Source organism: Triturus cristatus, chromosome 11 (assembly GCF_964204655.1).
Source record: "Triturus cristatus chromosome 11, aTriCri1.1, whole genome shotgun sequence".
NCBI classification, from domain to species: Eukaryota; Metazoa; Chordata; class Amphibia; order Caudata; family Salamandridae; genus Triturus; species Triturus cristatus.
The window spans coordinates 410,711,815-410,728,588 of NC_140594.1; the positions used below are offsets into that span (position 1 = coordinate 410,711,815).

At 47.4% G+C, this 16,774-nt stretch overlaps 1 protein-coding gene across 6 annotated transcripts in view; it reads right to left on the reverse strand.

The window, feature by feature from the left end:
• Nucleotides 1-16,774, reverse strand: part of OGDH (oxoglutarate dehydrogenase) — a 587,498-nt gene that overhangs the window by 56,033 nt on the left and 514,691 nt on the right. For all 6 annotated transcript variants that reach the window (XM_085636081.1, XM_085636083.1, XM_085636078.1 and 3 more), the window contains one exon: nt 16,519-16,673. In XM_085636081.1, the coding sequence (XP_085492207.1) occupies nt 16,519-16,673 (155 nt within the window). The remainder of the gene's footprint in view (nt 1-16,518; nt 16,674-16,774) is intronic.

Here is a 16,774-nt window from a genome sequence, read left to right on the forward strand (position 1 = left end):
TCCAAGGAAGCTCAGACGATCTGGGATTTTGCGATCTCTCACAAGATCACTCTGCAAGCCGAGCACCTAGCAGGGTGTCTCAACATCACAGCGGATGCTCTAAGTCGACAGACGGAAGTGACTCACGAGTGGGAGTTAGATCAGACCACGCTGGAGGCAGTGTTCAAGAGATGGGGTACTCCGACCATAGACCTCTTTGCGTCCCCGGAGAACGCCAAGTGCCGGTTTTACGCAAGCAAGGTTCCCCATCGAGGGTCTCTGGGGAATGCCCTTTCGATTGCTTGGTTCGGCGCATTTTGCTACGCCTTTCCTCCCATTCCTCGAGTTCTCAGGAAAGTCAGGGCGGAACCATGCAAGATGATTCTCATTGCTCCAGCATGGGCGCGGCAGTTCTGGTTCACGGAACTCCTGCTTCTCTCCCAGGATCGCCCGATTCGCTTGCCACTGATTCCATCTCTGTTGTCGCGAGATCAGGGGCAGGTGCTCCATCCGGATCCGAAGTCACTTCACTTGACAGCGTGGCTCCTGAACACAGAGAATTCCGTCATCTGAATCTCTCCAGGGAGTGCAGGGATGTTTTATCTCAGGCGCGGGCGCCAAGCACTAATAAGACATATAGGGCAAAATGGAAGAGATTTTGTCTATGGTGCAACAGGAATGAACTCCATCCTTATAAGTCCCGGCCACATCAGGTTTTGCCTTACATCCTGTCTCTGGCTAAATCAGGTCTGGCGCACTCTTCGATCAAGGTACATCTGGCTGCCATATCCCGGTTTCGACGGAAGACATCGGGTCCATCTCTATGGTCTGCAAGGATTGTAAAACAGTTCCTTAAAGGGTTGTTTCGGATGTATCCTCCGGCCCGAGCACCTCCACCGATATGGCAGCTCAATCTAGTACTGGCTCAGCTCATGAAAGCTCCCTTTGAGCCAATCCACAGGGCGGACTTGAAGTTCCTCTCTTGGAAGCTAGCCCTCCTCTTGGCGTTGACATCAGCTAGGAGGGTTAGTGAGCTCCAGGCTCTGTCCAAAGTGGAGCCTTTTCTGCAGTTCAAGAAGGATGTGCTAATTTTGAGAACCAACCCAAAATTCATCCCGAAGGTGCCTTCGGATTTTCATCTGAATGAACCCTTGATTTTGAACTCTTTTTTTCCACGTCCTTCCACCCAGGCGGAAAGAACATTGCATTCTTTGGATGTCCAGAGATGTCTGAAATTCTATCTCGAGCGCACACGCTCTTTCAGTAAGTCTACTCAGCTATTTATTGCCTACAGTGCACCACGGAAGGGATTGCAGCTCGCCAAGAGTGGCATTTCCCGCTGGATCTCCAGTGCAATTCAATACTGTCATCAGGCTGCGTGCAAACCTTTGGATAAAAGGGCCCGGGCTCATTCTACGAGAGCGATGGCATCTTCAGTGGCTCTTTTTGCTGGAGTTGCGATCAAGGACATTTGCAGGGCAGCAACGTGGAGCAGTGTACACACCTTCACGAAGCACTACTGCCTGGAATCGATGGGACGAGATGAAGCTGCTGTGGGTGAAGCAGTCCTCCGGAATCTTTTCCAATGAGAGGTGAGCTTTCCCTACAATCCCTCCATCCTGGTAAGCACATTTGGTTTCAGTAATGATTGTTTTATCATGTACACTGAGATGGGTTTGTAAAGCCATGTGTTTTCCGAAATGTGCTTGTCGTGATTTACTGCTTGCTATTCTGATACAAAGCATGAGAAAAGCATGAGAATCTATGAAAGTTCCAATACTGGGGTAAGAAAACAAGTTACTTACCTGTAACTTTGGTTCCCCAGTATTGGTAACTTTCATAGATTCTCATGCGCCCACCCACCTCCCCTGGGAAAGCTCTGCCGGTTTACTAAGGTAGTGGCTGTTGGCACAACGGCTACGAAAATCTGAGGCTCCGAGCTCTCTCAGGAAGTTTCCAAGGGGTGAAGATAGATAGAGAGATATAGATAGAGAGATATAGATAGATAGATAGATAGATAGATAGAGATAGAGAGATATAGATAGAGAGATATAGATAGAGAGATATAGATAGAGAGATATAGATAGAGAGATATAGATAGATAGAGAGATATAGATAGAGAGATATAGATAGAGAGATATAGATAGATAGATATAGATAGATATAGAGATATAGATAGAGAGATATAGATAGAGAGATATAGATAGAGAGATATAGAGATATAGATAGATATAGATAGAGAGATATAGATAGAGAGATATAGATAGAGAGATATAGATAGATAGATATAGATAGATAGATATAGATAGATAGATATAGATAGATAGATATAGATAGAGAGATATAGATAGAGAGATATAGATAGAGAGATATAGATAGAGAGATATAGATAGAGAGATAGTAGATAGAGAGATAGTAGATAGAGAGATATAGATAGATAGATAGATATAGATAGATATAGATAGAGATATAGATAGAGAGATATAGATAGAGAGAGATAGATAGAGAGATATAGATAGAGAGAGATAGATAGAGAGAGATATAGATAGAGAGATAGAGAGATAGATAGAGAGATATAGATAGAGAGATATAGATAGAGAGATATAGATAGAGAGATATAGATAGAGAGATATAGATAGAGAGATATAGATAGAGAGATATATAGATAGAGAGATATATAGATAGAGAGATATATAGATAGAGAGATATATAGATAGAGAGATATATAGATAGAGAGAGAGATATATAGATAGAGAGAGAGATATATAGATAGAGAGAGAGATATAGATAGAGAGATATAGATAGAGAGATATAGATAGAGAGATATAGAGAGATATAGATAGAGAGATAGAGAGATATAGATAGAGAGATAGAGAGATATAGATAGAGATATAGATAGAGAGATAGAGAGATAGAGAGAGAGATAGAGATAGATAGAGAGAGATAGAGAGAGATAGAGAGAGATAGAGAGAGATAGATAGAGATAGAGAGAGATAGATAGAGATAGATAGATAGATATATGATACAAACTCCAAAAGAATGGAATGTCGACGCCGTGTCGTTTGGAAAAATAGTTTTATGTCAGCTGTTAAGAGTCGGACGCGTTTCGCCTGCCCAGCAGGCTTGCTCACCAACAACTCAAATAAAGTTTTTTGCCACCATTTAAACTCGTGAATCAGTTCCGTGTCACATGGTAAACTACAACCATAAACAGTGAAGACATACTCGTAGTTTTTTAAAAGCCACATACATTAGGATCTTTTGCGTTCTTCTCAAATGTTTTTAACTTTGTGGCTCATACATATCATGATAGCATAACGGATGGCACATTTCATTTTTTCAACACTGCTCAATATTACAGTAACATATATCTCCAGTGAGAATAATTATCGGCGTACATGTTAAAATAACACTTCTCAGTCATGTGCCCTACCAAAATAATGGATTCAGAGACACAAATTGTTCCCGATAATACTTAAAAGGGCTCATTTGATAGCCTATAAACATTGTTAACAGTTAACATCTCTAGTGAGTATAATCATACGCTAGTGTCTCAGAATTGACAAGGTTTTTCAGTGATTCAATACGTCACAATTCATCAAGCAGTGTTTGCAGTGATATTACCCCCAGTGGGTTATCATGTGCATTATTTCATCTTTTCAATATTCGATTAAAACATTTCCGCGCCAGTGCGCAATCATTGCCTTATTATTCCTTGAAATATACTATCATGTATTAAATTTCTAACTTGTCTTCACCTTGTTCAAAGTTCGTGAAAAGTGAATACCTAAACCAGATTAAAACATTATTTCATAGCAAAAAGAAAAATAGAATCGAGAGGGAAAATTTACAGGTATGTATGCAGGTCTTCTTCCATATTAAGCCCCATGGGGGTTTTTGTGTTGAGCTTAATAATGTAACTAGATTCTAGTCTACGTAGGGTTCTCTGCCGGTCACCCCCTCTAATGTTGATAGGTACAGCATCTATGACGAAATACGTCAGACCGCTCACATCTTTGTTGTGTTTCTGACTGAAATGGCGGGCAACTGGATACGATTGATCCGCATTCTTTATGGCCCGCAGATGTTGTAACACCCGCTTGTGTACTTGGAGAATAGTGCTGCCTACGTACCTCAGGCCACAAGGGCACTGAAGCACGTAGACAGCAAACTCCGTTTTACAAGAGAATTGTCCCTTGATTTTCTGCTCCTTCTTCATGAAGCCAGAAACATAACTAGTAGTGTTCTTGCCAAAAGTACAGGCTTTGCACTTAGTGCATTTAATGAACCCATCTTTTCTGGTTAACCATGTACTTTTGGTCTTGGGTATTCTGTCAGATGGTAACATGTTACTCACTAGTGCCTGCTTCAACGAACGTGCCCTCCTGAAAGTGATGAGAGGTTTCCTCTGAACACACCTTTTTAGAATTGGATCGTTCCAAATAATGTGCCAATGTTTTTGTAAAATATGGCGCAAATCCTTGTGTTGATTGTTGAACGTGGTAATCATCCTACATTGGGAATGCCCTGTCTTCTTACTCTCTGTTTTACTGGGTTTGAAGAGTAGTTCTTCTCTTGTTTGTTTAGTGGCTCTATACACAGATGATGTGATGCATTCTTCCGAGTATCCTCTAGCAGAAAATCTGTTCTTTAAACATTCAATTTCCGCCTCTAGATACTCTTTAATGCTGCAATTTCTCATGGCTCGAAGACATTCACCATAGGGAATGCTTCTTACCAGATTCTCTGGATGAAAACTCGTGGCATGCAATAACGTGTTGCCATCAGTGGGTTTACGGAATAATTTTGTGTGTAATTTGCCTTGATGTACAGTCAGATCCAAAAAATTCACCTCTATGTTACTTATGGTGCTAGTGAATTTGAGATTTAATTGGTTGGATTGTAGACTTCACAAAATTTTGGGCACTAACAATATCCCCCTTCCATATGACAAATAAATCGTCGATGTAACGACTCCACTGTATGACATTGTTTTGCCATTCTTGGGCAAACTGCGATTGGACCACCTGCTCCTCCCACCAGCCCATATGCAAATTAGCGGACTCATGGTTACGCACCTGCGCGCTACGAGAGGTACTAGACCTGATACGATTTTTAGCAGCTTACACAGCAAACCCACACATTTTCCTACTCCCTGCTGACGAGAGGCAACTACCTCGAAACACGTGTCCAGGGATGGCACACGCCACGCATACTTGCATTCACACTCGAGCATAGGTGTATCCGCCGACGCTGACCTTCAGGGACCATTTTCATTGGGGGAACACGCCTGGTAGGTGTAGCAGTGTGCGACCAATCTGGTTTAACTTCATATTCAGGCTCCCTTGAGCCGGTGGAGTCGACGGACTCATGGTTACGCACCTGCGCGCTACGAGAGGTACTAGACCTGATACGATTTTTAGCAGCTTACACAGCAACCCCACACATTTTCCTACTCCCTGCTGACGAGAGGCAACTACCTCGAAACACGTGTCCAGGGATGGCACACGCCACGCATACTTGCATTCACACTCGAGCATAGGTGTATCCGCCGACGCTGACCTTCAGGGACCATTTTCATTGGGGGAACACGCCTGGTAGGTGTAGCAGTGTGCGACCAATCTGGTTTAACTTTATATTCAGGCTCCCTTGAGCCGGTGGAGTCGACGGACTCATGGTTACGCACCTGCGCGCTACGAGAGGTACTAGACCTGATACGATTTTTAGCAGCTTACACAGCAACCCCACACATTTTCCTACTCCCTGCTGACGAGAGGCAACTACCTCGAAACACGTGTCCAGGGATGGCACACGCCACGCATACTTGCATTCACACTCGAGCATAGGTGTATCCGCCGACGCTGACCTTCAGGGACCATTTTCATTGGGGGAACACGCCTGGTAGGTGTAGCAGTGTGCGACCAATCTGGTTTAACTTTATATTCAGGCTCCCTTGAGCCGGTGGAGTCGACGGACTCATGGTTACGCACCTGCGCGCTACGAGAGGTACTAGACCTGATACGATTTTTAGCAGCTTACACAGCAACCCCACACATTTTCCTACTCCCTGCTGACGAGAGGCAACTACCTCGAAACACGTGTCCAGGGATGGCACACGCCACGCATACTTGCATTCACACTCGAGCATAGGTGTATCCGCAGACGCTGACCTTCAGGGACCATTTTCATTGGGGGAACACGCCTGGTAGGTGTAGCAGTGTGCGACCAATCTGGTTTAACTTTATATTCAGGCTCCCTTGAGCCGGTGGAGTCGACGGACTCATGGTTACGCACCTGCGCGCTACGAGAGGTACTAGACCTGATACGATTTTTAGCAGCTTACACAGCAACCCCACACATTTTCCTACTCCCTGCTGACGAGAGGCAACTACCTCGAAACACGTGTCCAGGGATGGCACACGCCACGCATACTTGCATTCACACTCGAGCATAGGTGTATCCGCCGACGCTGACCTTCAGGGACCATTTTCATTGGGGGAACACGCCTGGTAGGTGTAGCAGTGTGCGACCAATCTGGTTTAACTTTATATTCAGGCTCCCTTGAGCCGGTGGAGTCGACGGACTCATGGTTACGCACCTGCGCGCTACGAGAGGTACTAGACCTGATACGATTTTTAGCAGCTTACACAGCAACCCCACACATTTTCCTACTCCCTGCTGACGAGAGGCAACTACCTCGAAACACGTGTCCAGGGATGGCACACGCCACGCATACTTGCATTCACACTCGAGCATAGGTGTATCCGCCGACGCTGACCTTCAGGGACCATTTTCATTGGGGGAACACGCCTGGTAGGTGTAGCAGTGTGCGACCAATCTGGTTTAATTTTGCAAATTAGCATAGCTGGGGGCGAAACAGGTGCCCATCGCTATACCGCACTTCTGATGGTAAAGATCTTCATCAAAAAGAAAAAAATTGTTTTGCAAGCATGTGGTGGTCATAGATAATAGCATTTCTGTGTGGTGCCAAAATTTTGCAGATCTTTCACCTAGGAAATGTCTGACTGCATTCAACCCATCTGTGTGACGTATGCTCGTGTATAGAGTCGTCACATCTATTGTCATTAATAAAAAATCAGGTTCCCATGGTACATCATATATTTTGCGCAAGAAATCTCCTGTGTCTTGAATGTAAGAAGGGAGCCTAGAGACTAATGGATTAAGGAAGGAATCAACAAATTTGGATGTATGCTCGAAAGCACTATTAATAGCTGAAATAATGGGTCGACCTGGAGGGTTTGCCAAATCCTTGTGTACTTTAGGTATCAAATAAAATACTGGTGTAGTGGGGTTGGATATTTTTAGATAAACATATTCATCCTTATTGATTAAACCTTGTTTGTGCCAATCGAGCAATTGAGTATTATAAACATCAAAACTATCTTGCATTACAGAGTTCTGAGTTTTGACATAATTGCTTTTATTGCCCAATTGTTTGTTAGCCTCCATCAAATATTTATCTCTTCCCCATAAAACCACATTCCCACCTTTGTCCGCATTACGGACAATACACTCCTTATCATTGGCAAGTTTTGTTACTAATGCATGATATTCTCGCATTTGCTTAGTGGAAGGTAGTTTCTTGGAATTAATCCGAGTGTACAGTTTTCACTTCGTTCACCACTAGATCGCTAAAAATGTCTACAGAGTCCCTTGCTGTCATGGGCATAAATTTCGATGGTAATTTGAAGTCAGTTTTTTCACTTTTCCCAATATCCAATTGTTCTACCCGGGCCAGCTCTGTAACTTTGTTCGATTTATTGGGTGGCTCAATCTCGGTCGTATCATTGTTCAATCCGGTGTCCTCAGTTTGTAATTCGCGTAATTCAACCATAAGGTTGATGTCGCTTACTGCCAAGCCCCCTTCATTGCAGGGATCGTGGGTGTCAACTTGCTTGGCTGATTTGTTGGGAGCCAACGCAAAGAATTTCTTTAGTTTTAATGTTCTGGCAAACTTGAATAGGTCCACTCTGGTGGCTGTGTAGTCCATGTTCATTTTTGGGCAGAACGAAAGGCCTAACTTCAAGATCTTATTTTCTTCCTCTGTCAATTCAATAGATGTAAGATTGATAATCGTTGTACTGTTTTCTAAATTCATTTGCTGTCGGTCATCCTTGATTTCTCGTTTCTTGGCACATATTTTTGCGCCTTTGCGCCTCTTCCTCCTCTGCCTCTTCCTCTTGGTGGTCTGAGGTCTGCTTGAGGTCTTGGTCTTAGATTGAAACGTCTCTCCTCCCTTAAAAAATCAAACTCATCAATTAATGAGGGGACTGATGTTATTCCTTCATTAGGTGTTATTTCCTCAAGATCTGTATCCAGCTCTGAGCTCGGTATACTGCTCACATCCGATTGTTGTACTTGCTGTCGCGGGCCACTCGCATTCATTCTTTGCCGTCTCAAATTATCAAATTTCTTGGCAAAAGTATAGATTTGGCCTCTGTCATAATCTATTTTATCTCGAAGGAACTTCTGAGCTTTCCTTTCTTTGATGGTTGTTTCCAACTTGTTTAAACGTTCCTTCATTTCTTTTATGAATTGCGCAATTGGTCCCTGGTCCGCTTCTTTGCTGAGCATATCCATGATTTGTTCTATTTCTTCCACAATTTTAGTCCGATCTATTTCTGCGTATTTAATCAGGATTGCTAACATTCGACTTGATGACTCCTGATTATTGTCTGCCCATTCCTTGAGCATGTTAGGATTCGGATCCTCATATGTGGGGGCGACTAATATTCTGAGACCACGTGGGATTCTTTTAACTTCCAAGTATCTGTTCAGCGATTTTGCCTTGAACACAGCGAGTGCTGCCTCCTCTCGGTCCTTCAGTTCAGCAGCTGACATATTAGCATATGTATCTCCTGCTACCAAATTATAGCACTTCAAACGATCCGCCAGGTACCTGACCTCTGTAGTAGTGCCTAGACACACCGATAACACTGGCTTTCCTTGCTCCCCACCACCGTATTCAGCGAGCGCTTACCTTCGTCCCATGCGTTGCCTCTTCGAGTCCTCCGACTCGCCGACGCATACACTCTGAGATTCCGGCAGCCTCCTCGTACACGATCCCAGGTTACGAATGACGCTTTCCTGTGTCCGCGGTGGTATCCAAACTGGGTTTCAAACTTGCTTCTGCAACCCACTACCTCCTGAACGCAAGGCGCGTCGGCGTTGATGGACCGCAAAAGATCCTAATGTATGTGGCTTTTAAAAAACTACGAGTATGTCTTCACTGTTTATGGTTGTAGTTTACCATGTGACACGGAACTGATTCACGAGTTTAAATGGTGGCAAAAAACGTTATTTGAGTTGTTGGTGAGCAAGCCTGCTGGGCAGGCGAAACGCGTCCGACTCTTAACAGCTGACATAAAACTATTTTTCCAAACGACACGGCGTCGACATTCTATTCTTTTGGAGTTTGTATCGTATTATTGGACCGGGCTTCGGAGGTCCATCAACGCGCCTTGCGTTCAGGAGGTAGTGGGTTGCAGAAGCAAGTTTGAAACACATATATATATATATATATATATATATATATATATATATATATATATATATATATATTTTTGTTTACCGAGGCTCCCATTCCGACGAAGGGGAATGATACAAAGCATGAGAATCTATGAAAGTTACCAATACTGGGGAACCAAAGTTACAGGTAAGTAACTTGTTTTCTTCCTTGTACCTGTAAAACGTAATGTGTCTGTCACGGGGGCACCACTGGGGGCACGGCTTCTGACACACAACCCGAGGGGGATGCCTGATTGTTCCTTTACGCCTTGGCCACAGGACTGGTACGGGCCCTTTAACTCCACCAGAGAAACCCGTGGGGAGGAGCCGACTGTCTGCACGTCAGACCACGTCATCCAATCGGAGAGCCCGGGACTTGGTAAAACGAACCCGGAAGAGAAGAAGGGCGCGAAAACCGGAGGAAGCGAGGAGACCCGAGCGAAGGAGACGGAGCAGGAACGAGTGAGCAGTGGAGAAGGAGAGACAGCTGAAGGAGAGTGCGGAGTCCGAGAGACGGCGCCGACGGAGCCAGGAGGCCAACGGATACGCTACTCGCCCCGCCACGTTCCTGGAGGAGCGTGGCTGGGAAAGGTACGTGATCGTATCTTGAGTCTGTCACAAGTACGGGGAGGGACGAAGTGAAGAGGGTGAGGGAGGTCACGGGAGTACGGGGAGCCTGAGTGTTGAGGATTCTTTTTCTGTGGGTCAACCACGCTCCCCCCCTCCAGCCTTCTCTACCTACGTTCACCTCCTTACTTCACCTGAGTTACAGGAGTCACAAAAGTTGGTGGTAGCCCCGGTGATCCCTCACAACCCTTTCCCCCCTCAAAGCGCCCTTGGTCCCTACAACCCTACTCACCTTTGTGTCCCTCTGTATCTCTTCCCTGGGTCACGGACGGAGGAGGAGGAGACGGTCCCTACGGAAGAACCGGACGGAGAGAAGATCCCTACAGAGGAACCCTTAAACCGGACACTGACTCCTGGAGCAACAGACCTCATCCAGAACGTCAAAACAAAGAACGCTTATTGAGCCAATAAAGTCCGCTTCTTTACCTCATCAGTGAGTCCCTGTGTTGGTGTTTTAGGTGAACCACCTCCCTCCCCACATCGTCCCTCACAAGTGGCGAGCCAGATAGGAGCCTTGGAGAATCAGCATCCGAAACAGGATGGAGGCCATCGTACATCAGATGAAGGAAGGACAGGCAAAACTCGAATGGGCGGTAGAGAAGTCGTCCAGTCAGGCGGAGGCGGATCGTGCCGTCTTTACATCTGCGATACAAAACCAAGCAAACAGCCTGATCAAACTAGCAGAGGGACATGCCCAACTCCTGATCACCCTGGGACAGGGTAGAGCAAGCAACCCCCCTGGAACCTTGGTTCCTCTTCAGAAATACGTACCTGGAGATGATCCTTTGGCGTTCTTCTTGAATTTTGAACGTGCCGCGAGGGCCAGCGCCTGGCCGGCTGAACGCTGGCCCTTTTACCTCGCGCCCCTCCTCACGGGAGAAGCCCAAGCAGCTTATCAGACAATCAATCCAGATGGGACAACCGCCTATGCTGCACTGAAACAATATGTGCTGGATCGATTAGGCGTGGATGACGAGACACACCGCCTGAAGTTCAGACAAGAGCGAGGAGCCACGGGTGATCTGCCGAAAACCTTGTTCTTTAAGTTAAAGGGAGCTGCGGATCTCTGGCTCAAACCTCATGAAGGCAATATGAATGAGGTCATGAACAAAATATATTTGGAACAATTCTTGGAGGCGCTCCCCTATGCCACTCAACGGTGGTTAAGACAACACGCCGGTCTGACCCTAGAACAGGCCATAGAAATGGCGACGGCTTACTCCAGGGCCCAGGGTCGACCACCCCTTAAAGAATCCGAGAAACACATCCGTCCCCCAATGCCGGCGAGACTTGAGAGAAAGACCCCACGACCCCTTCCAGAGGGAAACCGACCCCGTCTTCCCCGTCCCGAGAATCCCCCTTACACCTCCCCCCAATGTTATGACTGTGGAGAATGGGGCCATATAGCACGATTCTGTCGTAAGAAAAGGGAGAAAGACGACGAACCCATGGACATCAGCTATGCACCCCGCTCTGTCCTATTCGCCCAGGAGTCTGGCCCCATATTTTATGTAAGTGTGACTCTTAATGGCAGGAGGGTAAGGGCTCTTCTTGACTCGGGGTGCAGACACTCTGTCATAAAGCGGGAATTGGTAGACCCTTCTTGGCTCATATCTGGGAAGACAGTACACATACGATGTATACATGGGGATGTAAGGGAGTACCCATTGGCTAGGATCACCCTAGAGATCAACAATCATATACAGTCCGATGTAGTGGTGGGGGTGGTGGACGAACTCCCTGAGCTACTTATTATAGGGATTGACTCCCCGTCCTTTACCCCCCTCTTGCAAGCTGCGATAAATCCCATGAAATATAATGTGTGTCTCACCCCTGAGCCTTGGGCGAGAGATAATCACTTTCGACTGGCCCAGTTAAACGATGCCAGTCTCACCCACGCTTGGCAGAAAGCGCGAGATCAACCGAATGTTGGAACTCGTGTCTATCCCACATTCATAGAAAAAAATGGACTGTTATACCGTCTAGCGAAACCCGACGCTGTTCCCCAACTGTTGGTTCCGGCTGGATTCAGGGACCAAATCCTCTTTTTTGCGCACGCTCATCTTTTAGCAGGGCATTCAGGAGCAGAAAAAACGGGGCAGGCCATCCTACAACATTTCTTTTGGCCGGGGGTCTATGCTCAGATACAGAAATATTGCCAGGAGTGCCAAATTTGCCAGAGGCGCAATCCCTATGTTCCCCCTCCAGTTCCGTTAAATCCTTTACCCATCATTGGGACACCCTTCGACCGCCTCGGCATGGACCTCATAGGGCCTCTCCCCAAATCCGCGAAGGGTCACCAGTATGCACTGGTATTGATCGACTATGCTACTAGGTACCCGGAGGCGTTCCCACTTCGGGCCGCAACAACTACGGCCATCGCACAACGACTCGTGGAAGTCTTCTCCCGCATGGGCTTTCCACGAGAGATTATCACAGATCAAGGCACTCCCTTTGTGTCCCGGTTGATGAGGCAGGTCTGTGACCAGTTGCACATTAAACATATCACCACCTCTGTGTACCACCCCCAGACAGACGGACTAGTCGAACGGTACAACGGGAGTCTTAAACTCACCTTGAAGAAGCTTCTGTCTGGGGATGGCCGGCACTGGGACCAATTACTCCCGTTGGCCCTGTTCGTACTCCGTAGCCAGAAACAATCCAGTTTAGGGACCTCCTCTTTTGAGTTATTGTTCGGGCGTAAACCCCGAACCTTACTCGAGATCACCAAGGACAGTTGGGAATGAGAGGGGTTACAAGAGGCCGAATCCCTACTGGATTATACACAACAGTTACAAAACCGTCTCCATAAGTTGCGAACATTGGCCCATACAGAATTGACGGCGGCACAGGTCAAACAAAAAACCTTCTATGACCGAGGTACGAAGTGGCGGGAGTTGAATATAGGGGATTGGGCCCTGATACTTTTACCCTCCTCCACCCACAAATTAAAAAAGGAGTGGCAAGGACCATTCAAAGTCCTAAGAAAGATAGGGAAAACTACATACATTCTGCAACTGAGGGGAAAGAGGACCCAGATGTTCCACATCAACTTACTGAAGAAGTGGTTGGGACCCCCTCCTTCAGGAGTTCATACGGTCTCCATAATCACCCCTCCCTCTCATACCACTCTGGAGACACCTGTCAATCCCGATCTCACGTGCACCCAATCCCGAGAAATACGGTCTCTGCTGATGGACTTTTCAGACGTATTTTCTGATCAACCAGGCAGGACCCAACTGGCCGAACATTGTATCCCTACTCCTCCGGGGGTGGTGGTGAAACAAAAGCCTTACCGGATCCCTGAGGCTCGACGAGCCGCCTTTCAGGAGGAAGTGTCCAGGATGTTGGAATCAGGGGTCATCGTGCCTTCCCATAGTAACTGGTGTTCCCCCGTGGTGCTGGTACCCAAACCGGATGGCAGCATCCGGTTTTGTATTGACTTCCGCGCAGTGAACAAAGTATCCAAGCAGGATGCCTATCCTCTTCCCCGGGTGGATGAACTTATAGAACGCCTTGGTGAGGCCCGATACATCACCACTATCGACCTCACCAAGGGTTACTGGCAGATCCCTTTGGCCCCCGCGGATCAAGAAAAAAACCGCGTTCTCCACCCCTTCCGGCCACTATCACTTTACAGTTCTTCCCTTTGGGTTGCATGGGGCCCCAGCGACCTTTCAGCGGGCCATGGATGTGCTTCTGGCCCCTCACTTATCCTATTCAGGGGCTTATTTAGATGACATCGTGGTCTATAGCAAGACCTGGGAGGAGCACCTGGAGCACTTAGGGAAGGTACTGAACAGCCTTCGTCAGTCCGGGTTACACATCAACGCCAAGAAAACCCGAGTGGCCTTTCAGAAAGTGAGGTATTTGGGGTATCTCTTGGGGGAGGGTCATATAGCTCCCCAAACCGAAAAAGTGGCCGCAATCCAGTCCGTTCCCTATCCAAAGACCAAAAGAGACTTGAGGGCGTTCTTAGGGTTGGTGGGGTATTATAGACGGTTCATAGCCCAGTTCGCTACCATAGCGGGCCCCCTCACTGACTTATTGCGAAAAACACACACCTCACCCAGGTTACACGCCCCTTCCGATCAAGAAGCTTCTGCATTCCAAGCCCTGAAAGATGCTATTACCACCTCCCCTATACTAGTGACCCCGGATTTCGACAAACCCTTTATCCTGCAGACAGACGCCTCGGGTATTGGAATCGGGGCGGTTCTCTCTCAGAAAGATCCCAACGGTCACGAACGCCCCATTCTTTTTCTCAGTAGGAAATTGTTTCCTAGGGAGCAGGCTTACTCCACTATAGAAAAAGAGTGCCTGGCGGTTAAATGGGGGGTTGAGAAACTCCGGTACTATTTGGAAGGCAGACCCTTTGTCCTTTACACGGACCATGCTCCCCTCACCTGGTTACAACGGAATCACGGTCACAATGACAGGATCCTCCGCTGGTTCCTTGCCCTCCAACCCTATCAGATAGACGTACAACATCGGAAAGGGGCGAATCAGGGTAACGCTGACTTTCTTTCTCGGTTCCCTTGTTCCCCCGATCGGGTCACACCAGGGGGAGGGAATTGTCACGGGGGCACCACTGGGGGCACGGCTTCTGACACACAACCCGAGGGGATGCCTGATTGTTCCTTTACGCCTTGGCCACAGGACTGGTACGGGCCCTTTAACTCCACCAGAGAAACCCGTGGGGAGGAGCCGACTGTCTGCACGTCAGACCACGTCATCCAATCGGAGAGCCCGGGACTTGGTAAAACGAACCCGGAAGAGAAGAAGGGCGCGAAAACCGGAGGAAGCGAGGAGACCCGAGCGAAGGAGACGGAGCAGGAACGAGTGAGCAGTGGAGAAGGAGAGACAGCTGAAGGAGAGTGCGGAGTCCGAGAGACGGCGCCGACGGAGCCAGGAGGCCAACGGATACGCTACTCGCCCCGCCACGTTCCTGGAGGAGCGTGGCTGGGAAAGGTACGTGATCGTATCTTGAGTCTGTCACAAGTACGGGGAGGGACGAAGTGAAGAGGGTGAGGGAGGTCACGGGAGTACGGGGAGCCTGAGTGTTGAGGATTCTTTTTCTGTGGGTCAACCACGCTCCCCCCCTCCAGCCTTCTCTACCTACGTTCACCTCCTTACTTCACCTGAGTTACAGGAGTCACAAAAGTTGGTGGTAGCCCCGGTGATCCCTCACAACCCTTTCCCCCCTCAAAGCGCCCTTGGTCCCTACAACCCTACTCACCTTTGTGTCCCTCTGTATCTCTTCCCTGGGTCACGGACGGAGGAGGAGGAGACGGTCCCTACGGAAGAACCGGACGGAGAGAAGATCCCTACAGAGGAACCCTTAAACCGGACACTGACTCCTGGAGCAACAGACCTCATCCAGAACGTCAAAACAAAGAACGCTTATTGAGCCAATAAAGTCCGCTTCTTTACCTCATCAGTGAGTCCCTGTGTTGGTGTTTTAGGTGAACCACCTCCCTCCCCACATCGTCCCTCACAGTGTCCTTGTGTAATGTAACTGGCGCTCATGTAAAGCGCTCCAAGTCCTTCCGGTCGACTTTGCACTACATAAAACAAGCTATGTGGGGTGCGGGGAAAGGGTATGCAAAGTCGGCAATGAGGTGGTGGTAGGGACGGGCCAGCATCCAACAGAACACGGATGCTGGAAGTAGGAAAAAAAACTCCTGTACAAACAAGTTGAAAGTTTTATGCCTGTAAAAAATTAATGTGTCCCTGTGTAATGTAACTGGGCCTCATGTAAAGCGCTCCAAGTCCTTCCAGTCGACTATGTGTTATATAAAACAAGTTATGACTAGCAACAGTGCGGGGAAGGGGTATGCAGTTATGGGAGTGAGGTGGTGGGAGGGACAGGCCGACAACAAATGGGCATGCCGGGATGGGGCTTGATGCAACAGAAGTGAGGTGATGGAAGGGACAGCAACAAAATAGAATGTAGACGATGGAAAGTAAAGTGTGCAGCCAGAGGGAGGATACTGGCTGCCGGACGCAGTACTTGGTCCCAGCAAGGACAAACATGTGAAGCCAAGCAGGAGGCTGGAAGAGGCATTGACCAACAGGAAGGAGTAACTGAGATTGGCGTAGGAGCCAACCAATGGTAAGTAGGGTAAGTAAGGTAAGTAGTGGGTGGGCTGAATGTCAGTTTTAAGATTTTCTTTTTTTCTCACTACAAGACATTTCACAAGCACAGTGCAAGCGTCATGTAGGCAAAACCCTACGACTGTCTGGTTCTAGGAATTAGCATTCCGGGACATTCAATGCCAGAAACATTTTGGGTTCAATTTTCACTTTACAAAAATAATCACAATCAGAAATGTAGTAAAGGTAGTAGTTAATGTGATCTGTGAGTAAGTGGAGGATACTTACCACACTGGTTTTGATCGGTCGATAGTGGTGCGAAGTCGGGGCTTCACATGGTCATAGTATCCTTGATTCTTGTGCTCCTCCTGACACCAGACCAACTCCGCATTGGGATACTTCTGCACTTCTTTTTCAAGAAGGTCAAATGGGAAAGGTGATAGCTACGGGAAGGGAAAGAGAGCTGTTAGCCTGGGTATTAGGCGATGGTGTCCTCTGAGCATGAAAATGATGCATTCAGGGCAGGTTATGATGTATGCAAATT